A 23,185-nucleotide genomic window follows, 5' to 3' on the forward strand; every position below is an offset into this window, starting at 1 on the left:
AAATGTTTTTATGATGATACGGTTATTGAATAATCTTAAATCCTCTCTTGTTAAGGTAAACGTAATACGAAAAGTGAAACCTTCATACCTGTTAATCCAAAATTTACAAAAGGTTTTCAAAAAGATTAATTTATAATGAAGGTTTTATATTTCAAATTGACTAATCCAAAACTTAGGAAAAGCATAAACTAATATTGCTGAGATTGAGGAAGAAATAATCCAAGATATGAACCAAAGAAGAAACAAATAGTGGTTTATTAAGCTTATGTAGGGATAAATATTTCATGGAGGTGTCTTTTTGAACACCATATGACCTGAATCATCCACATCAAACAAACGTCCAACAAATTCATTCCAACTTTGTGTTCGTTTCTTATGAAACAAGGAGGAACCTTCAGTTGATCGTCCAGAATCCTCTCCAACATCAGTTTCATGAAATGTTCCATATGATGAAGGAGAGTATGCTTGTGGAATATCCAAAGCAACTGCTCTCTGAAGGGCTGCATGGTACTCTTCACTGTGTTCTCGAGCTATGGATTCATGCCTCTCCATCTTCTGCTTTGCTGGAATCTCCATATTCTCGTCTTTGTCTCGCATTAACTGATGCAAGAAATACAATGGATTATTAAATGACAGACATACCATTTTAGTGTGGATAGATGAGAATGCACATGAGATCACAGAAAATATCAAATATCATATATCAAATAACAACATCAGCAAAAGGCTTAGTTTAAGTTCACATGGGATTAATTCTAGGAAAATAATGGATTATGTTTTTCTTTCAGAAAGCTGATAAAAAAATTATCTCTCTGAATACCCAGTTATAGTTTACAAAGAGATCAACTGACAAAAATCTACAGAATACAGTCACCAGTACATGTAGAAACAAACTTACCCACACTAACAAAAGGGAAAATACTTACTAATGTCGATGTGATACTTCAAGAATCACTGCACTGAAACATTTACAATGTGGTTTTCTAAAATTTCTTAATCAATTGCTATTTGTCAATAAATTAGAATGCATATGGTATCATAAGAACGCAAGCAGAAAACGTGACCAAGTGCTTGAAAGCATCATAATATCTCTACAAGTAAAACTAACCGGTTAAGAAGTAAAATCTAGGTATGGAATTAATTTCTTGTGTTAAATATTCCCGTAGATACTATATTATAATAAAAAAAATGAGTTAAACCTAAAATACAAATAAAAAATAATAAAGATAAAAAATAAACATAATATAAACATAAAATATATATATATCTTAGATATAATATATCTTAGATATAATATATCTAACATAAACAATTACAAATAGATATGGGATTAAGTGTAGGGAAACTTTTTGATTAATGCAAAATTTATAAATAAAACCAAATTAAAGATATGGGATTAAGTGTTTACATTGTTAATATTGAATATTCCATTTTATTAGACAGGATAAATTAAATAGATAAATTTTTTAAAATAAAAGAATAAATCATAGAAATAAAGTATCCCAATAAGATAATTAATCTTTTTTAATATTATATATATAAAATGTTTAAAATCAAACTAAAATTAACTAGAATAAGATAACAATAATAATAATAAAATTCAAATTTGTCTAAAAAAAGAAAGATATCTTCAATTTAATATAGTTTATCAAGATTAAAAATTTAAATTGGAAATCAAAGTCGAATTAAACAACAGGGTTTGAAAGGAATTAAAATTTATAGATAAAATTAGGAATTTTAACTCCATCCCACAATTCATACCAAGCTCAGGTAAAGTAGGAGGTTGTGATAGGCTCTAAACAATTGATGTAAGGCTTGTTGAAACCCCATACATGGATCACTCGTGACAAATTATGCGTTGATGCACATGGCTTGAGTACATGGCCTAAATGTATTATCATAGGAGCAAGGGCGGCAAATAATATTGATATATGCATGCAGAGGTTACATGTCTGCTTATCCTAACAAGTTCCGATCATCATCCTATCTTATTTAAAACTTTTTGCACGTTGTCTGCTTATCCTAACAAGTTCTGATCATCATGATATCTTATTTAAGACTCTCAGTATGGAAGGTTTTCATTTGTCATCCTTTAAGTTCCTTTCTATGTGAATACAACATCTTGATTGCAGAAGAGTGATTGAAGAAGCCTGGAATATAATATGCACTGGTTTTCTTATGTCCATTCTCATCAAAAGCTCAAGGAAGTTAAGACTAGAATTAAAATTTGGAAAAGGAATGTTTTTGACAATGTACACAAGAAAATTGAAGAAGCATCCACAAAGCTCCAGCAGATTCCAACCAAAATTGAGCAAACAAATTATGACGAGGATCTTATTCAACAGGAGAAAAATCTATCATTAATTTACATACAACTTAATCAAGAGGAGTTTTGGAGGAAAAAATCAAGAACAAAATCGTTTCCTGAAGGAGATGGGAACACTAAATACTTTCAGTGCAAGGCCACTATTAGAGCTACTACGAACAATATATCCTTTTTAAAACACAATAATACTATGCTTTAAAAAAAATGGCATGTCCAACATTTTGAGCAATTTTTTATTGTTTTTCACAGGCATTCCGATAATTATAGTATCATTAATGTCGTACCCATCCTTTTAACTAAAGTTGTCAAAATGGGTCATCCAGTCCAACCCGGCTCAGCCTACCACGGGTTGGTCACTTAGTGAGTCAACCCAACCCAGCTCATTTACTAGCAAGCCAGAAAAATTCGAACCCAGCCCGACCCACTAGGGGTTGGTGGGTAAACGAGTTGGCTCCCTGACTCACTTAATTACAATTTTTTTAAATAAAAAAAATTACAAACTTTCTATAATTCAAATCTAAACAAATTTCACTCTCAAGATAGGTCTTTAATTAATTTTAAAAATAAGAAACTTAAATTTTTCAAGCAAAAACAAAATAATAAATATTTTTTTATAAAATTAAAATTAAATTTTAATAAAATAAAATTAGGTAGGTGGGTTGGTAGGCCAACCTAGTCCACCACAGGTTCAACCCGCATGAGTCGGGTTTAAATGAGCCGGATTAAAATCTGACTCGCATAAAAAATACAATTTTTTTAAACCCAACTCGGCTCAAACCCGTGGTGGGCCGGGTTGACCCGCGGATTGTAACCCATTTTGACAGCTCTACTTTTAACTGATGTTGAACGTTGTGCTCTTGTTCAACAACCTAGCTTCTGGAAGTAAAACAAAATTGTCTTCAATCCCTCATCTGACACTGCTCCTGGTTCAGATGGTTTTTCCGGTGCATTTTACAAAAAGAATTGGGTATTATACAATATGATACTTTAAATTAGTATAATAAAGGATTTACATGCGTGATTAGTTAGACACACAATTCACAATAGAAAAACTATAATGCTCTTAGTTCTATTTGCAGTTTTTAAGGAACTGATGAATTCTTATTAATTATAATTACAACCACATTATCCTAATTCCTAAAGAACCTGGTGCAAATGTAATTGGAATATTAAGACCAATAGCTTTGGCTAATTTCAAATATAAGATTATTTCTAATATTCTTTCTGATAGATTAACTTTGGTTAAAGGGAACCTCATCTCTCCCTAGCAAAGAGATCCGTTCCAGGAAGAAGTGTATCACTGACTGCATAGGCACAGTTTCAGAGTCTATAAATTTATAGACAGGAAGTGCTCTTCTGGAAACATTGCTCTCAAGATTAATATTAGAAAACCTTTTGACACCATTGATTGGAACATCTTAATAGTTGTTCTAAAAGCCTATGGTTTCCATTGCATTTTTTGTAATTGGATTCTTTTAATTTTAAATTTTGCTAAATTATCTGCGCTGATCAATTGCAGGCCGGATGGTTTCTTTTCATGCTCTAGAGGTGGGTGAGTGTGTGCAGGGGTGGGATTTTAGGCTTCAAGAGCTGAGATCATGGGTATTGGGAAAAATTTATACATGAAAATTCAGTTTCTGAAGCTGAACTCCTGGGTGTTTGTTATTCAGGCTATTGCTATCACTATTCAAAAAGGTTGGAGATGGAGTCCTTGCTTACTGTGAAAGCTTTGTCTGATAGTTTAGTTTCTAGGAAATTAAGGAATAGATGGAATAATGTTTTTTATTCTATTAAATGGTATACAGTTTAGATTTTCACACACTTATAGGGAGAGAAATAGGTGTGGGGATAGTTTAGCTGTTCATGGTCTTAGAACTTTAGCTTTTACTGGGTGGGATGGAGTACCTCCTATTGTCTCTGATTTTTGTCGATTTGGTCTCCCACATTAGATATTTTCTTAGTGAGTTTTGGTTTGATCCGCCATTTTTGTATTTTTTAATTGTATTAAGAATACTGCACATGATTGTTACAGGTTATAGTGCTAACCTGGTTAGGATTGCAGCCTGTAAGGTGATGCAATAACATCCAATCCTTTGATTAAACAACACATATCTATGACTGGATTGGGTAAATAAGTTAGTGCAACTGTCCAAGAGTGGGTAATTAAGTTTGATATACAGAATATTGGTACTTTCACAAGTCTTTAGAGGTGGTGGACACCATGATACATCATGTGGGGTTATAGGAAAAGCTAACAAATAAAAAACTATGGGATTTAAACTCTAGTAAAAAGGGAGGTATAGGAAAGAAGAAATTGGGGATTATTGCACTAAAAAATTATAAGGAGAGTAGATGTAAAAAGAACCTGAGATAGTATTTTACCTTTAAAATTAATGGTAGGAGCAGAAACTAACAATGGCCAGTTCGGTTTAATATAAAATAAGTGTTTCAAAATAAGATTGTTTTTTAAAAATAATTTATTTAAGAAGAAAATATTTGCTTCTTAAAAAAGACTACTTGTTTTAAAAAATTAGATTAGACAAACAAAAAAAAAGAAGCAAAAATATGCTTATTTTATGAAAAAAAAATTTAAGTAAAAAAGCACAAACAAACTCACCCAATATCATGAGTGCTTAAGCAGCACAAGTAGGACTGGAATCACCTTTTAAGAAAAAGTTGCACTGCTATGATGAATCATTGAATATAAACCAGGTTTTGGAATATCATTAAAGCACAAGTTGCAGACAACTCTGCTATTATTGAAAAAATCTTATTGCTTACACTGAGTGCCCGTCGGGATTCTCTCTCTATCCAAATGATGGCATGATCAGAAGTTGCATTGCAAGAAAGAACTAAATGCTCAAACCTCCCATCAACAGGTACTGCTGTCCTAACAACAGGTGGAAATCTTCCCATCCTGCAACCAGAAGAGACTATAATCCCAATTATTACTGCATACAAATAACATTCTGCTCTTCTAATTTGATCACTTTATCCTTTAAGCATACATAAAAGTATATTAAAAGAACTTTTTAACCGTAAATTCAGATATGAAACCATGAGTCATACTTCGGAAGACTCAAATGTCAAATGCAATAAATCATATTCCAGAAACATGAGATATTAGCATGGGCGGCACACTCACATGTGCACACAGAATAACTGTATTGAATCTTGAGTACTGACAGGACATTTATAACATTTTGTTGATATATCTCAATGAAAATTATAAAGTGAAACTTTTGTTATCTTGCACACATGTACGACCTTACACAAAGTTGCAAGATTTTGTAATTTTTGTAGAATGTTGTGAATACCTTAGCAATATACATTTATATTATATTATGCCCAACTCTCTAGGAATGAGAAAAAAATCATAGGGAAATTAGGATGAGAGAAGGTTTAATGCATAAAGACCTGCTTCTCAACTCAATCAGAGGGAACACATGCATTACTATATCTAATGTCCTAGCTTCTTCATGTTTGAGCTGGCATTCTATTGGAGTAGGTCCTTATAAACTTCTAGGGCTTGACACTTACTGGTAGTTCTTAATATTTTAATACCAATTTGCACAAAAGTCACATGGTTTATCGGTGAACAAAATAAAAATATGGTAAATTTGCTTGCAGCTGTGTAAAACCTTTCAGGGAAAACCCCATGCATATGGCATTCAATTATGCAGATATAGTCTGTTTAGTTATTATTTTACTATATATAAACTCTTGTATCTTTCTTAAAGAATAATACATAAGAATGTTATTCAGTTTTTCTTTTTTTCCAATTACAATATGCCTCAATAGAATTTAAAGGATAAAACCAATTCCCTTATATTCCACCAAAATTAGTTCACTCACAACTAAGTTGCATAATGTTCAAAATGAAAGAGTATAGGATACATTTTTGTTAAATGCATGATTGTAGTAGTGACCATAGTAAGGCCAGAGAGAAGTCTTCATTTAATTAGAGGGAGCTCAATAAGATGCCACAGCTGAGATAAATAAATGTTAAGTAAAATTTGAGAGTATTATACTTTACCTAAATGGTTTTCGCTCCACAATGTGATAGAGCCGACCAGGTGCATATAGACGCCTTGGATCTCTGAGCTTCTTCTCCTCCAATGTGCAGGTATCCTTTAAGCACATTATACACAATAAGCAGGGCCAACTGCCAAGAACGGATAACACCCACTGTAAACCAGTTTAACAGCAAGAGATTCACTGTACTAATCCAATGCATATGCATGAAAAATTGAAAAGCTTATACTGTTCTGGTCAGTATTATGAATTTATTATATCATATGCTTCATACAAGATGTCCCAAAAGCTCTACATAAATACATTACAGGAGCACAGAATTCATTGAGAAAATAAATATCCCAAGTTGGAATCAGACACAAATTCAGGAAGAAAAAACTGTTTTTCCTCCAAGAGAAGTGTTCAGCCGATGATCGATAGGTAACTTAAAGATAGTTAACAAGTGAAAATCTTGAAAAAGCAGGTAGTTACTAGTAGAGGTTTTAACATGTTAAGGACTAACTTCTAAAGAGCTTAAACCAGCCAGAGTTAAGTCCAAGTATGAGTTCTGTCTCTAACATGTCCCCCTTATACACATAAGCCTTTCAGCTTGAAGCAAAAATGAAGCATAGGCACCATATATCTTGTGCTGAAATTCAGTTTGATTATGCATTCTTGGTTCTGAAACCATCTCAACTTTCCCCATGAATTTAAGCTATAAGGTGTAGGCAAAGAATGGTTTTGTGTCTCTCACAAAAAGGTATTCCCCTAAGTTATCCTACGAAAAGATTCTTCCTCTATCTAACTTGCAAAAATGGAAAACGATAAAAGTAGGAGACAAGGTGTTTGATTCTCTGATTTGAATAAATAATTTTAACTTTCAATTATTCCACAACTGTAAGCACATTCGAATCTCTCCAAACTGTTAGCCCTGCTGACTTCGTGAAATTAGTCTTTGATGCCTTATATAAACATCAGGACAATCTAGATACCCTAAAGGTGTGCTTGGATGGAGATTTTTAGAAGGTTAATTCACTTTTTTGGAGAATTTGAAATACTCAATGACAAAATATGTTGTCTTGGTAAAGAAATTTAAAAGAAATAGAAATTCTAGAAATTTATGAGAGTAATTTAACTACTTAAAATTATAGAATTTTAAATTCGACATAAAATTTAAAAGTTTGAATTTCTTATAATATCTCGTGTCTCACATTTGTGTCTATTCTCTTCATACTTCCACCTAACTCTAATGATATGTGTGCTACATGCAAAGTATTTGATGATTCCAACCACTATTGTTAGCTGATCAAGACATATGCAAGGACAAAGGGAGTGAAGATTTTAGAGTGATGAAGATCTCAATGTTAGCATAAAGCTCAAGAGCAGAAATTTTGATGATGTCTCAAAGTCAAGTCTCAAGTGCTCTTATTGTAGGAAGATCTTCATGAAGACTTGTTTTTATATTAAAGCTTTTGTAATTTAGTAGATTTATGTATAGGATGTGGTTTATATTTGATTCTGTCTATTGTTTACCTTAGGCGTTAAAATTTATTTTTGAATTAGAAAATCTCATTTTATACTCAAGATAATTGATTATCAATTTATAATAATCGATTATTAGTCATAATTGATTATAATGAGCAATTATGAGAATTTTTTAAGCAAGTTTGTATTCATTAAATGCGTAATTAATTACCATAATTGGATAATTGATTATCACGTTAATTAGTTGACAACGGATTTTTGGAAGTATCCTTGAGTGAGATCTCTATAAATCACATTAGGACTCTCATTTTAAAATACGAAATAAAAAATACGAAATAAGTATATTTCGGAAAATCTTATCTGCAGTGTGCGGTGATAATTGTTCTAGGGTTTGTTGAACCCTTGTGATGTGGCTTTGAGAACTTGGCGTGTTGGCGTAGAGCGAGAACTTTCACAGCGAGTGTGATTGAGTGTTGTTGTTGTTGTTGAGTTAAAAGCCTATCATCCTTCGTGAAGCATGTGAAAATGGTATTGTATTGAATGAAAATGGTTCTCTTACATTTACATCCCTTCACTTAATCCTATACTTATAGGAGTAAGTGAGTGGTACACACCTCACACACACTCACATACAAGCACACTCACAACTCACATCTAAATACAAATACAATAATTCTAACACTCCCCCTCAAGCTAGAGCATACATATTGTATGTACTAAGCTTGGAATAGATGAACTCGGTGTTGAACTAGATGATTTGTCTTCAAGAGTGTGAGGCAAACATAGATGGACAACAACAGCTTGTGAAACTTCAACTTCAAAAGTGGATGAAGGAAAGCATTGGTGTCCAATGACAAACTGCAAGGACTGATTCTCCAATCAATGATGGATGAGTGACGGGATCAACAGTGGTAGCTGAAAGCTAAGAGCTACAAAACTGCAGGGACTACACTAAATCCTCATCAATGATGGCTGGGTGACGGGATCAACAGTAGTAGCTGAAATCTACAAAACTGCAGGGACTACACCCATATACATGTGACTTGCAGTGTCTTGGAAACGTACTCCCCCTTAGTGTGAACGGCGGAAATGTGGAATATCACGGTTGCTGGACCACTAAAACAAAACACAAGATTAAGCTACAATGCTGAAACAGAGGCATCAAAGATCCAAATTGAAGGTCCAAAATTCTTTGTTGGACAACTCCTAAGTGGTGATACGTTGCAGTGTATCACAAGAAGATCGGGCTAACTCTAGCACCGAACAACGGCTGTGCCGAACAGCAGCAAATAGTGCAAGAAGATCGGGCTAACTCTAGCACCGAACAGCGGCAAACTGTGCTAACTCTAGCACCAAACAGCAGCAAACAGTGCTAACTCTAGCACTGAACAACGGCAAACAGTGCCAAACATCGAGCTAACTCTAGCACCGAAAAGTGGCAAACAGTGCCGAACAGCGGCAAACTTCGCTTGGACAACGGCAAAACGGTGCCGGACAGCGGAAACGGCGCCGGACAGTGGAAACGGCACCTGGACAGCGGCAGACGGCGCGGACAGAGGCAAACAATGGCTGGACAGTGGCAAACGGCGCCTGGTCAGCGGCACACGGCGTCGGACAGTTGCAAAACGGCGCCTGGACACCAACGGCGGAGACGAAGATGGCAGCAATGGCTGCTCTGATGGTCGAAACAAAGAGAGGGAGCTCCGACGACGGCTATGGAGGTGTCGCGGGGAAACTCCGGCACCGGGAAGGCGGCGCGTGCAGAACACGCGGCCGAGACTGGCCGAGAAGAAGCGGCGCGTGACAGCTGGTGCGGAGGTTTCGGACGCCGGCATCGGTGGAGTTGGTAGTCGCGTGAAGAGGCGAGCCAGATCCAGTGGTCGCTGGTCGGAACGGTGACGGTGGCCAACGACAAGGCGGCGCGTGGCTATACGCGTCCGAGATCTGCCGGAAAGAGGAGGCGCGTGGAGGCGCGTTCAGAGGAATCTGGTGTTGTCTCCGGCGGGGTTGGCCGTCGCTCGAGGAGACGCTCCAGATCCGATGGTCACCGGTCGAAACGGTGACGGCGGCCGGCGGCCGGCGGCGGACTAGCCGGAAAGAAGAGCTCCGTGGTGGCGCGTTCGGAGGATTCTGGTCCTATCTCCGGCAGGGGTGGCCGTCGCTCAAGGAGACGGTCCAGATCCGCTGGTCACCCGTCGAAACTGTGACGGTGACCGGCGGCGGCGGCGGCGGCGACGGAGTCAGCAGCGATGGCAGCGGAAAGTGGCGGCGACAGCAGTGGCACACTCAATCTGGACTGGTGCACAGAGAAGAAGAGAAAATGGAATTTGAGGGCTGTCACCGGAAACTGTAGGGGCTGCCGGCGGCCATGGCGGCCGGCCGCCGGCAGACAGTAGAGACCCTAGAGGTAGATCAGAGAACCTGCTCTGATACCATGTGAAAATGGTATTGTATTGAATGAAAATGGTTCTCTTACATTTACATCCCTTCACTTAATCCTATACTTATAGGAGTAAGTGAGTGGTACACACCTCACACACACTCACATACAAGCACACTCACAACTCACATCTAAATACAAATACAATAATTCTAACAAAGCATTCAGAGGAGGTGTTCATCCTTTGTGAAGATTCAGAGGAGGTGTTCATCCCTTTGGGTTACAGGGGAAGTGACTTTCATCTTTTGGGGTAACAAGAGAGGTGGTTTCTAAACTTTTACAAATTGTTTCTTTGTGATTGTAATTTGTAATTGTTTTGTGAGTAGTGAACTGTTTATCTTGTTTTGAGATAAGCGACTGGACGTAGGATTGGTAAGATCCGAATCAAAATAAAATCATTTGTGCAAATTTCTCTCAACTTACCCTCTTTATTTGTCTTTATTATTTGATTGGTAAGTTTAATTAAGTACAAATTAAAAGGCACACGTTCGTATTAAAACCCTCTTGGTTTGTTATCCCACGCTAACAATTTTGCTGCAGCCGCTCTGACACTCAAGTCAAGGATGGTTGTAGTGTGCCTCACATAATTGTTTCAAGCTTATATTTTGTTGTAAGTTCTTTTTATGCCTTGATTTGTTCATATTTCAAGTAAGAAAACTTTTAGAAGGAGTATGGAGCCCTTTGTGGTTTGCAGTTAAGTTTTAATCCATTAAAATGAGTTTTCAATCTATTAAAATGTTCTTAGATTTACTCTATCAGTTTCAAATAGCATTTCAATAAATTAAAATTATGAGTTAATCTATTAAACTTGCTTAAAACCCAAAGTTGAACATTTGGCTCTGTTGTAATCAATTAAAATAAGTTTTAATCAATTAAAAGCACTTACGTCTCAAGTCATTTCAAACCCGTTCTGTTCTAATTGATTAAAATGATAAATTAATCAATTAAATTTATGTAATTTTAACATTAAAATGTTGTTTTAACATTTTAAAACCCTGAGAGGCTTCTAAGCTGTGTTTCAATCGATTAAAACTATCAGGTTCTCAAATCTTTATATCTCCCTCATTTCAAAATCAAATTACACAAAATCAATTGCATTCTTTCTGAAAACACTTTGTCTACCGAGAGAGACTGAGACTTGAGTAATACAATTCTTCTTGGAGACATCTTTCTTGAATTTTGTGATAAATACCTTGGCACCAGAAGAACATTTGAGTGATCACCTGACTTCATAGTTTTTCTTCTGTTCTTAAACTTTTTTAGGTGATATTGAATTGTTTTTCTGGTAAGGTTACGAACTTGGATAGGTTTCCAAGTTGTTCTTGTGATGGGGTATCACCAGAGGATGAACTATAAAGTCTTGTAGAGTTCAAGACAACAGTTTTTGGGGTTTCTTTCTTGTTTTTAAAGTGCTTGCAAAACTAAAAAGTTTAGAGGATAAGTTTGGCTGGAGTGGCTGAACAATTGGTTGTAGCTATGATTATTGTGTGAATAAGTATAAATCTCGTTTTTTCTTTTCTCTCTCTATTTTCTATACTTGAAAATTGTAAATTGTCTTGTTCTTTTGCAATCAATCATATATATTAATTTTTGTCTGCTGCTTTCTTGTTTAATAAATTTGATAAAGCATTTGATCTTTCTCTTCAAAAATTGGTGATAGTTCAATTCACACACCCCTCTTGATCTCAGTCCAATAATTCTAACAAACTCGACTCCATTTGAGGTTGGGGCATAGTCAGCTTATCCTCAACTAGAATGTCGTTCACTCAGCCTCACTCAATGCATCCTCAACTCGACCTTGATTTTGTGGCAAATGTCAAGTGGGTTTCTTTAAGGCAGATGTTGATTTGGATCGTTTTTCAGACAACATTGCCGAAGTTATTTTTCACCATTGTAAGCTAATGTTATTTCTTAAACAATGTTAACTAGGATTTTCTTGTAAGCTAATGTTATTTCTTAAACGATGTTAACTAGGATTTTCTTGGTCCAAATTGACGATGTCTTTTGACAAATGTCAAATGTTGGAATATCAAATGTAATATTTATGTATCTTAGGAGGTGCCTAACTTGTCTAGGAGGTGCCTAACTTATGTCTTTGGGATGTGCCTAACTTAGGTTAGGATGTGCCTAACTATTAGGTTCATAGTTCTATAAATAGGTAGTATATTGTAATAAGAAACAAGTAAGTAATATAGATTTTATGTTTTTCCACATGGTATCAGAGCTTTAGTCTCTTCCTTCACTATCTTTGCTGTCTGCCGGCGGCCGGCTGCCGTGCCGCCGGCGAGTCCCTAAAAGTCTCTTCTTCAAACATGTGCCTTTGTGCGTTATTGGCCTGCAATTGCCCCAGTCAAGCTGTTAGACTTATGTCTCTTTCAGCCTTTGTGTTTCAGTGGGCAGCTCTCTAAAATTAGAGTGGAGTCATTTCTCTGCCTTAGCCAAATTCAGTACGTCTTTATGTGCTGGCCTCACCTAGCCTTTCTCCAATGTCACCAACACTTTCTTATTCTGGAATTCAATTCACCTGCATCCAGAAACTAAGTGACTAAAAATCTCAAAATGGGATTCGAACCCATTTCAGACCAGTAGCTGAAACTGGTATTTTAAGTGATGCTGAGTTATTTTTGGCATTATCATGTTGCTGCCAATCAATGACCAAGACCGAGAGAACTTGGCCACTGCCTTGAGGTGCACTGCTGCTCTTCGCCGTCACCGCTGCTCTCCACCGTCGACCGCCGAGTCGACCGCCGCCGGCCACCGTCTACCGCCGGCCACCGTCGCAGTTCCGTCCGATGACCAGCGGATCTGGACCGCCTCCTTGAGCGACAGTCAACCCCGCCGGAGTCAGGTACAGAATCCGCTCAACGCACCTCCACGCGCCTCTTCTCTTAGTCTGATCTCGGATGCATGTTTGCCACGCGCCGCCTTCTCGTCGGCCACCGTCAAGGTTCCGACTGTCGACCAGTGGATCTGACTCGTTTCTTCGAGCGTGACCTATCCTTGGTGGTCACCGTCTTCGTCTCGTCCGCCTGCGCCGTCACGCGCCTCCTCTTTCCGGTAGTTCTCGGACAAGTGTTTTTCACGCGCCGCCTTCCTGACGTCAGAATCCAACCGCGACGCTGCCGGTCATCTCGCCGGAGCATTCTCTCTCTGTTCAGACCCTCGAGAGCAGCCATTGCTGTAAGCTCCAATGGGTTTCTTCTTCCGCATCGTCGGACCTCTCTCTCGTCGCATCCTTCCGCTGTTGTCTCCATTTCGAAGCATTCCGTCTTCGTTCTCAGTTTGGTTTCTCGAACAACCGCCGCTGTGCACTACTTTCTTCTCCATTCTGGAAAGTTCTTCTCTGTCACACCTTGCTGAAGCACTTAAAAGCACTTCTCAGTTTGGTTTGCCTTGTTCTTCCCAGAAGTGGTTGCAACTTGCCCGTCGTCTCCGCCTGTGCCGCTGAATGCACCGGCACCTGTGACCAAGTCCGCTTCCATCATCTCCTTCTCCATTGAGAAGGGCTCTTTGCCTTCACCAATGTGAAGGGCTTCCTGTCTCTACATTCCCTCTTGTTCTCCAGTTTGGTTTCTGCGTTTTGTGCGTCGTCTCTGCCGCTTTGATGCCACACAGTCGACGCTGGTGCAGTTAGCCGCCGCTGCCTCAGTCGTTGCCGCAACTGCCAGTTCTTCTTTGGGCTCCAATTTAGCCCGTGCTTATTGTGATACACAACTAAGTATCACCATATGGAGAAGTCCAACAGAGAATATTTGGACCTCCAACATCTCTCTGGCTCTTTGATGCCATCTGTCACTGTCAATCTCTCTGCAACCTTTGCACTGTCAATCTTGGAGGAGTTGGAATCCATACACGCTCCTTCAGACCAACCAAGCGCTCCTTCTTTTCCTTGCTGCTCCGCTGATTCAACTTGTGAGCCAAGCCTGTTCAAATTCTTGAGGACCACAAACGACGCCACTGTTGCGTCAGTTCTTTCCGCCATGTGAAGGGATTTTTACACCGCCAATGCCTTGTTGAAACAGCTTATTGAGAGTTGTTCTTTGAGATCGACCGCTGATTTGACTCGTTTGATGCTATGGGATTTCAGATTTGTCCCTCGTACGGATCGGTTCTCACCTGTTTTTCCACCTCCGTGTGAGGGGAAGTTTCAGCCGCCACAGGGTAGTTTGTCCCTGTAGGTTTGTTGTTGTTTCAGCCGTTGTAGGGTGGTTAAGTCCCTACAAGTTTGTTGCTGTTAGACATTGCAGACAGTTCAGTTTCTGCAGGTTCGTTGTTATTAGGGCAGTTAAGTCCCTAAAGATTCATTGTTGTTTAGGGTGCTTAAGACCCTACAGGTTTGTGGCTTTTAGCCTTTGAAGGCCTCTCAAGTAACTGATGGAGATCTCTTGCGTGTGAAGACTTTCTGAGTTGAAGTTTCATGGTGCTAGTTCACCCTCGTCCATTGCTGTCCAAGTTGAAGTCTCTTAGGCTACACTTGTTTGTGTGTGCAATTTGGTTTATTGATGTTCTTTCCATTTTTCCATTTGAGTGTGTTTATTCCAAGCTTGGCTCATACAATATGTATGATCCAGCTTGAGGGGGAGTGTTGGAATATCAAATGTAATATTTATGTATCTTAGGAGGTGCCTAACTTGTCTAGGAGGTGCCTAACTTATGTCTTTGGGATGTGCCTAACTTAGGTTAGGATGTGCCTAACTATTAGGTTCATAGTTCTATAAATAGGTAGTATATTGTAATAAGAAACAAGTAAGTAATATAGATTTTATGTTTTTCCACATCAAACAACTTTTTTCACTAATGTTATGATACGATGATAGGTTCTTTTTAATCAAGAACCTATAGAAACACTCGAAACACAACACCCAGACAATTCCCTGAGTTGTACAGCCTCACTTTATTGCCAAAAGAATCAAGAATGTTGTTGAATACCATGGACTCAGAGAGCTTAACCTCTCCCTCGAGGACTCGAAGAGTTCCTGCACAACTATTGAAGTCTCCAAAACTAAAGTATATACAACTCATTTCCCCCTTTTATACAGAAACTAACAGAACCCAACCCCCTTTTCCTAACTGCCAAGGCAGTTAGGCTATGTGGCGTTTCTTCTTCTCTTATATACAATTAGTTCCCTAACATTACTCCCCTCCCCTCCAACAACCTTGTCCCCAAGGTTGAATTCTGGATACTGCTCCTGTATAGTCGCCACGTCTTCCTAAGTGGCACCCTCTTGTCCCCCTTCTTGCCACTCTATCAACACCTGAGGTATTTCTTCTGACGCCAGCTGCCTTGTCCTTCTGTCCAAAATCCTTACCGGCCAGAACATGGGTCCGTCTGCTTGTAACTCAACTGGAAGTTCCTTCTCAACGCTCTTCTCACCCACAGCCTTCTTTAGTTGAGAAACGTGAAATATTGGGTGTATTCTTGCTGCCTCGGGTAATTGTAAACGGAAAGCTACTTTCCCCACCTGCTGTAACACCTCGAAAGGTCTGTAATACCGTGCAGAGAGCTTCGGGTGCAACCTAGTTGGCATGGACGACTGTCTATGGGGTCTATTCTTTAAATAGACCCAATCTCCCACCTGAATATCTGCTTCTTTCCTTCTTCTATTCGCTTGAGTAATCATTGCCTCCTAAGCTTACCTTAAATGTACCTTCAGCTGTTTTAAAGCCTCATCCCTTGTTAACAAATCTTGTGCCACCGACTCCACCGACGTCTCACCTGGAATAAAACGACTCAAAGCTGGTGGAGCTCGTCTGTAAACTATTTCAAAAGGGGAGCACCTTGCTGCACTTTGATAACTGGTATTATACCAGTATTCAACCCATGAAAGCATCGTCTTCCAACTCCTAGGCTGTTCTGAGCAAAAACACCTCAAATACCCCTCCAAAATTCTGTTCACAACCTCTGTTTGGCCATCCGTTTCGGAATGGTATGCCGTGCTCATGTTGAGCTGGGTACCCTGCATCTTGAAAAGCTCTTTCCAGAAAACGCTCAAAAATAGGGGATCTCTATCATTGATTATTGACGTAGGAATCCCGTGCAATCTAACTATTTCTTGGATGAAAACCTCTGCAACAGTGCGGGCTGAATAAGGATGCTTCAGCGCTATGAAGTGACTGTATTTGCTCAACCTGTCAACTACTACCAAGATTGCGTCAAACCCATGGGATTTGGGTAGCTTCACAATAAAATCAAGACTTATCTCTTCCCAAATGGCCTTGGAATCGGTAGTGGTTGCAAAAGGCCCTGGGGAGAAGCAGCTAAGTACTTATGCTGCTGACAAATCACACAGGCCGCCACAAACTTTGTTATCGTTTTCTTCATTCCTGACCAATCTTCTTCACCCATGCGTATCTGATGATAACCCGCCTTCAGATCCAGCTTAGAGAAGAACCTTGCACCCTTGAGCTCATCCAATAGTTCCCCAATAACCGGGATCGGGAATTTATCTGGAACGGTGGCCTTATTCAAGGCCCTGTAATCCATGCAGAATCTTCAGCTTTCGTCCTTCTTCTTTACCAAAATCACGGGGCTGGAAAAAGGACTTTGGCTTGGCCTTATGATCCCTGCCCGCAGCATATCAGAGACTTGTTTCTCAATCTCCTCTTTCATGAGATAAGGATACCTATAGGGTCGAAGATTGATAGGATTTATGCCATCTTTGAGCACTATTCGGTGTTGTGCATCACGTGAAGGGGGTAACCCTTCTCTCTCCTGAAACACCCGGAAGTGGGCATGTAGAACTGCTCTGATCTCCACCTGCTGCTCTTCGGTCAATTCGCCCAACACGTCACTGCCTGTCCCCTGCTCCACTACGCACATTTCCCAAACCAGAAACCATGACTATCTTTGAAAGTGCGTCTGGGTCTACCAGATGTCTTGACAGCGCTGGATCGCCTTTAATCATCATCTTCTCACCCGCCACGACGTATTGCATGGACATATCTCTCCAATTAATAACCACTTCCCCCAATTTCGCCAACCAAGCAATGCCCAATATCAGATCGACTTCCCCCAGTTCAAACAGATACATGTCTTCCTCCACCTCAACGTCTCCCATCTTCAATCCCACCTTCTCGCAGTGTCCACTTGTCCACTTCTTACGACCGTCACCCAAGCTCACGGCGTAGGTAGGTGTTTCAACCACCCGTAGACCCAGTTCCTCCACCACGCTCCGGCTAATGAAATTGTGGCAAGCCCCACTGTCGATCAGGACTACCACTCTTCTCTCCCCTATCAACCCGGTCAACTTCATGGTCTTGGGAGGCGTCAACCCCTCCGCCGAACATGCCGACAGCTCCAGGGGTTTCGCTTCCAGGTTAGAGTTTTCCTCCAATTCCTCCTCCTCGTCCTCCGCTAGTAACAAGACCCTTAAGCTCTTCTCCGCACATCGATGACCCGGAGCGAATGGTCCGCCGCATCGGAAACACCTTCCTTCTTCCCGCCTCTTCAGAAACTCTGGATAAGGTAAGTTTCTGACCATCCGACCCCTGTTTTCTCCTTCGTCTGGGTTATTACCCCTCGCGTTAGTGCTGTTCGCCATCGTCGACCCTACTCTCCTGGCCGGAACAACTCCATCTGTCCCCCTTCCGCGTCGCGAAACTGCGATCCCCGTCGCTCCTCACGATCGATGCAAAGGCTCGTGTACCCGCGTGATTCACCTTAGCCCCGTTCCATACTCCTCCGCATGCCCGGTTTATCGCGTCTTCAACGTCTCTCGCAACCCTAATCGCTACCATCAAGTGTTGGGGATCTTGAATTCTAACTTGCCCCTTAATTTCTTCTCGCAACCCCGCTAGGACGAATCCCAGAATCAACTCCTCCGACAGGCCCTGGGTCTGACCCAGTAATATCTCGAAACTCCTCACAAACTCCTCCAGCGTCCCATCTTGCCTCAACGTGGCCATCTGTTCGTAGACCGTTCCCCTGAACCCACCGCCAAAGCAATTAATCAACCCAGCCTTCAAACCCAACCAAGTACGATTCTTGGTTTTCTCCCTCCAATAGTTGAACCAATAACTCGCGCTCCCTTCCATGCTAATGTAGGCGAGTTCGACTTTATCCTCCTCAGCCACCTTCTGGATGTCGAAGAACGTTTCGGCTCGGTTAATCCAGCTATGCTGGTCCACGCCTTCAAACGATGGCAATTCCACCCTCTTCCTCCAATTGTGCGGTATTCCCCCAGTATCTCTCCTTTCGCGGTTTTCATTCACTGAACTGCTACTTCCCTCGGGACCACCCCCTTGATGGTTCGGACCTCCACTCATCAACCTCATCATTTGCTGTAAATCGCGTCTGATTGCGGCGGTCTCCTCTTTAATTCCCTCCACCGTGATCTCCAAGTTGTCTAATCTCCCCTTTGTCTCGCTACCCATCACTGATTCTTCTCCTCCTTGATCCGGCAGGTCGGACCAAATGATAGGTTCTTTTTAATCAAGAACCTATAGAAACACTCGAAACACAACACCCAGACAATTCCCTGAGTTGTACAGCCTCACTTTATTGCCAAAAGAATAAAAAATGTTGGATACCATGGACTCAGAGAGCTTAACCTCTCCCTCCAGGACTCGAAGAGTTCCTACACAACTATTGAAGTCTCCAAAACTAAAGTATATACAACTCATTTCCCCCTTTTATACAGACTACTAACAGAACCCAACCCCCTTTTCCTAACTGCCTTGGCAGTTAGGCTATGTGGCATTTCTTCTCCTCTTATATACAATTAGTTCCCTAACATACGATGTAGAGGAGGTCAACATAATTGAGTTTTCTTTGTAATTTTTATTATAGTTTTTAATTAGGCTTAATTGTCACAATGGAAGACTGAAAACCACAAGAGAAGGTAAAGCATCATTTTCTCATGGTAGGAAATAGTGACACATATAGTGGGAATTAAAGACAACACTAGTGGGACTTAATTGCTAATGAAGAATAAAGACTACTTAGTGGAAATTAAGGTGGAATTTGGCAGACCTTATTATGGTTGTCAAGAGTGACACATAGTTTAGCCTATAAAAACATGTGTTGTAATGTAATGGGAGATGTATCAATTTTAAAAGAAAATTAAGTTTATTCTTTGTGAGAACTTTATGGAGTTATGAGTAATAAAAACCCAAGTATGGATCTTATAAGAGTAATTTGCAGCAATCAAATTTGCAGCAATCAACCTTAAGACTTATCACTCCCCTTCTTATCTTTCTTGAGTGTGACATCAATATTCATCCCCAAACTGAATATGAAAATGGCCCCTTCATTCATTTTCTCATCACGTTAAATGGAGCTATTCTCAGTGGATATGATAGTTGTTTATCAACATCTCTTAGTTGACATTAACCAAGAAAATTATCCTTTTACCAATGTAAGTTAAAGTTTTTCAATTGATGGGTATTTTTTGTTGACATTGTTAGGATTACTTTTCCAATGACACGAGCCAAATTTAGTTCTCAATCAAAGTTGATCAGCATTTTCTCGGCCAACATTGGGGTGACTGTTTTTAAGTTGATATCAACTAGTTTTTTTTTAGTTGATGTTTATTGGTATTATTATTTGATTGATGCCAACAAGAGTTGTTTTCCTATCAATGACACTAGTGTTATTTATTGCCCAAAATCAGTCAGAACTTTTTCTTGTGTAGATTTAGGAAACTTTTGGTCAATCTTAAGTAGGATTATTTTCAACCAATTGCAATCAAAAAGTTGGTCAACAAATAACTTCAACCAACCAGAACAAAAAGATAACTTTGACCAATGTCACATATGTGACCAACATTGACAAAAAAACATTTGAATAAAATTTTGTATTTGGTGATAATTAAAATACTCTAATCAAACAAAAATAAAATTCAACAAATTTGAATTGTTTTATTTAACAAATTAAAATACTATAATCAAACATTTGAAAAAATGAAGAAATTTGAATTAAAAGTAATTCAAATTCAATGTATTTTAATTTCCTTGAATTTGTGAAATTCTCAATCCTAACGCAATGTAAGGAGGAAGGGGAAGGAGGAAAATATGAAGATTTTTTACCATAAAAGTGATTTGAAGACAACTTCCAAAGCAGCGGTCGTCCGAGGTAAAAAATCATCCTGGTTTGTCAAAGTAAAGCATAGAAAATTAGTGCATAGACCTAATGAATTGATAAATAAAAATAATAATTGAATAAATATCCCCTCGGAAAAACAATTATTACATTAATTCTGTGGAGCACACATTCATCTAATTGTTGAAATTTCTCAAAGCATTATTTCATCAATCACTATATTTTTCTGGATGCAAATCAATTTTCTTTTTTTTTCTCTCAAACAAAATCTGCTTAACAAATTGTATGAGTATTGATTCTCAAATTTCAACAGTGCAAATCGTTACTGCTTTAATCATTTGAAATCAGCATATCACATTGACAGAGTATGTTCATCCGAACAATTAATACAAGCTCATCAATTATCTAGGATCTAGTTATACAAATATATCTTCCAAAAATGAAATAAATTCACAACACCAATTCAAGGAACATTTACTAATTGTTAGACATGTAAATATAGATGTATTATAAAATCCATCATCACTTAATACCAGAAAGAAATCCAAGTAGACCCTTATGTTACTACATCACTAAGAGAAGCATGTTTACTTCTACCACACTTAATACCAGAAAGAAATTATTTTGTTTTTTCAGATGATCCTCCCTTCAATGATGTGTACAAATAAGAATTCAGAGGCTTCACTCACAACCTAAATGAATATGCAGATTTCATGCATATGATATCTTGATAAAGATTAACAAACAATTTTTTCCTTTTAAACAAGACTACAATAAGTAAATCAGTCAAGTTGTTGTACTAAGTTCATATCAAAAGGAGACTGTCCAACCTGGAGTACAACAGAATTGATCACATCTGCATATCTTACAGCCAAGTTGAGAGACATACACCGAGGAGAAGCTATTGCAAAGCATCTTATCTTGTTTCTCGGTATACCCAATTTGTCTCGATTATGAACTGCTAGCATTGTCAACAATGCCACCACCCCAGCCCCTAGAGAATGCCCTGTAAATATTAACATATAAGTTGGATTTTCTGCCACTAGCTTCCTAAGAACCTCATATTCTGCGTCAAAAACCCATCCAGCTGCCTTCAATAATCCATTATGAACATAACCGCCATGAAATTCAGCCTGTCCCAGCTTATTATCAAGCAAAACAACATAATCACTTTCCTTTGCTAAATTGAGTCCACTAACAGCTAGTATGATTTCAGCATGATCATGATCAAGGTATATCATGTATGGTGTAACACGGCCTTGGTTATCGCCGTAGTCCTTCCGTAAGATAACCCAATCAGGATTAATGCCATAACCTCCTTCGGGAGCCCATTGAGGGTTACGAATATCATCTTCGTAGACGGCTAAGATTAGCCGACAGATCCGAGGAACAGGCTCAAATTCTTGTGCAGTAGCCAGCCCCCAATTTTCACTCTCATAGCCTGCACTGTACAGACATTTTTTCCATGCCCAACGAGCACAGGCCAGACAATAAACACACTCAATGACAGGAAGCCCACACAAAAATGACATCAATGCCTATGTTTTATGCATATCTACAAAAACTTACACAGCAAAATATTAATTCATACGCCTAAAAAATATGATAGTTCATACAAATGACATCAATGGCTATGTTTAATGCATATTCACAAACATTACATGGCAAAACAATAGTCCTCACATAAAAATCATTCAAAACAAACAAGAAACTAAAACCTATGCCATTAGGGTTTGATCAGGCAGTGATCAACAGAAACAACTCTATGTATCATTCCTAAAATGAATACTGAAAGCTAGAGTAAGACTATCCCTATGCCTTCATAGATTAACAAAGACGAAAGCTACATAGTTAAATTGAAGATGCACATGAATAAACTAAAAATGTGAACTTCATGTTGAATTAGAGTTCATAAACCGTTTTCAAGTGTACCCAGTTTGGGAGAGTTGGGAAAATCCAACAAATTCAGTTTACAGAAAACGTGAACTGAAGAATTGTTTTGGGAGGGAAAATAAAGCATTCGATGGATTTGGCTGGAGTGGGAATTGAAGCAGTGAATGAAGGTTAGAGAACACAGATGAAGGAAACAGAGCGAAAGAAAAAGGAAAGAGCGAAAGGATTTAGGTGAGACTGAGAGAGTAAGACAAACATACCTGCCACATAGTCAAAACGTTGAATGGTGGGTTTTCAGAATATGCTCACGCGAATCATTCTTTTTCTCAGTCTTAAGAAATTTAAGAATGTATTAAGGTAATGAAATTAAGTTAAATTTACCTTCATTGGAGTTGAAAAATAAACCATATATTATAATTTGTTAATCAATTTAAATTTAAGATTAATTTTAATTTTAATAAAAAATATCAACCTCTAATAAAAAACTGAAAATTAATTAGAGTATTCTAACTATTCAGTAGTAATAAAATTTAAGTGACAAAATTAGTATATTTCTGTATGATTCTTTTAGTAAAAAAAATATTATTTTAAACTTTCTTTTATATAAATAATTGCAGATACATTTGTGTCACAGAAAAATATTTATTATGATCATAAATTAATTTAATGAATATGATGTGCAAAGCATCCAATAAAAATTTATCATATGCATATTATTTTATTAATTGATATGATATGACAATACCATAATTTCTATCAAAAATGTCTATTAAATATGTATGCAACATGATGAATATAGATTAAAGTTTAATATTATAATATAGCTCCATGCAGCACACGGGTGAGGGTTTTGTCTTTGAAAATTAAATATTCCAAAAAATTATAACACGAATTTTGAATATTAATTAATTTTTTTGTTTAAAACCTGTTGTGGTGTTATGATGTTAGCATTCTAGTTAAATTGATTGAAGTTCCCTTTTACTAAACT

At 38.4% G+C, this 23,185-nt stretch overlaps 1 protein-coding gene across 3 annotated transcripts; it reads right to left on the reverse strand.

Annotated features, from left to right (window-relative positions):
- Nucleotides 1-227: 227 nt before the first annotated feature.
- LOC108321192 (uncharacterized) lies at nt 228-22,413 on the reverse strand. Of its 3 annotated transcripts, none has more exons than XM_052868813.1 (6): nt 21,135-22,413; nt 20,292-20,350; nt 6,363-6,491; nt 5,108-5,243; nt 4,944-4,978; nt 228-600 (listed from the first exon to the last, which is right to left on the reverse strand). In XM_052868813.1, the coding sequence occupies exons 1-6, from the start codon at nt 21,834-21,836 to the stop codon at nt 597-599; spliced, it is 1,065 nt and encodes a 354-aa protein (XP_052724773.1). In that variant the 5' UTR covers nt 21,837-22,413; the 3' UTR covers nt 228-596. The 3 variants fall into 3 exon arrangements, with proteins under 3 accessions (XP_052724773.1, XP_017408360.1, XP_052724774.1); XM_052868814.1 differs by having other exon boundaries at nt 492-600; nt 4,944-4,988; XM_017552871.2 differs by lacking the exon at nt 4,944-4,978 and having other exon boundaries at nt 21,135-22,409.
- Nucleotides 22,414-23,185: the final 772 nt, after the last annotated feature.

This window comes from Vigna angularis, chromosome 9 (assembly GCF_016808095.1).
Source record: "Vigna angularis cultivar LongXiaoDou No.4 chromosome 9, ASM1680809v1, whole genome shotgun sequence".
Lineage (NCBI taxonomy): Eukaryota > Viridiplantae > Streptophyta > Magnoliopsida > Fabales > Fabaceae > Vigna > Vigna angularis.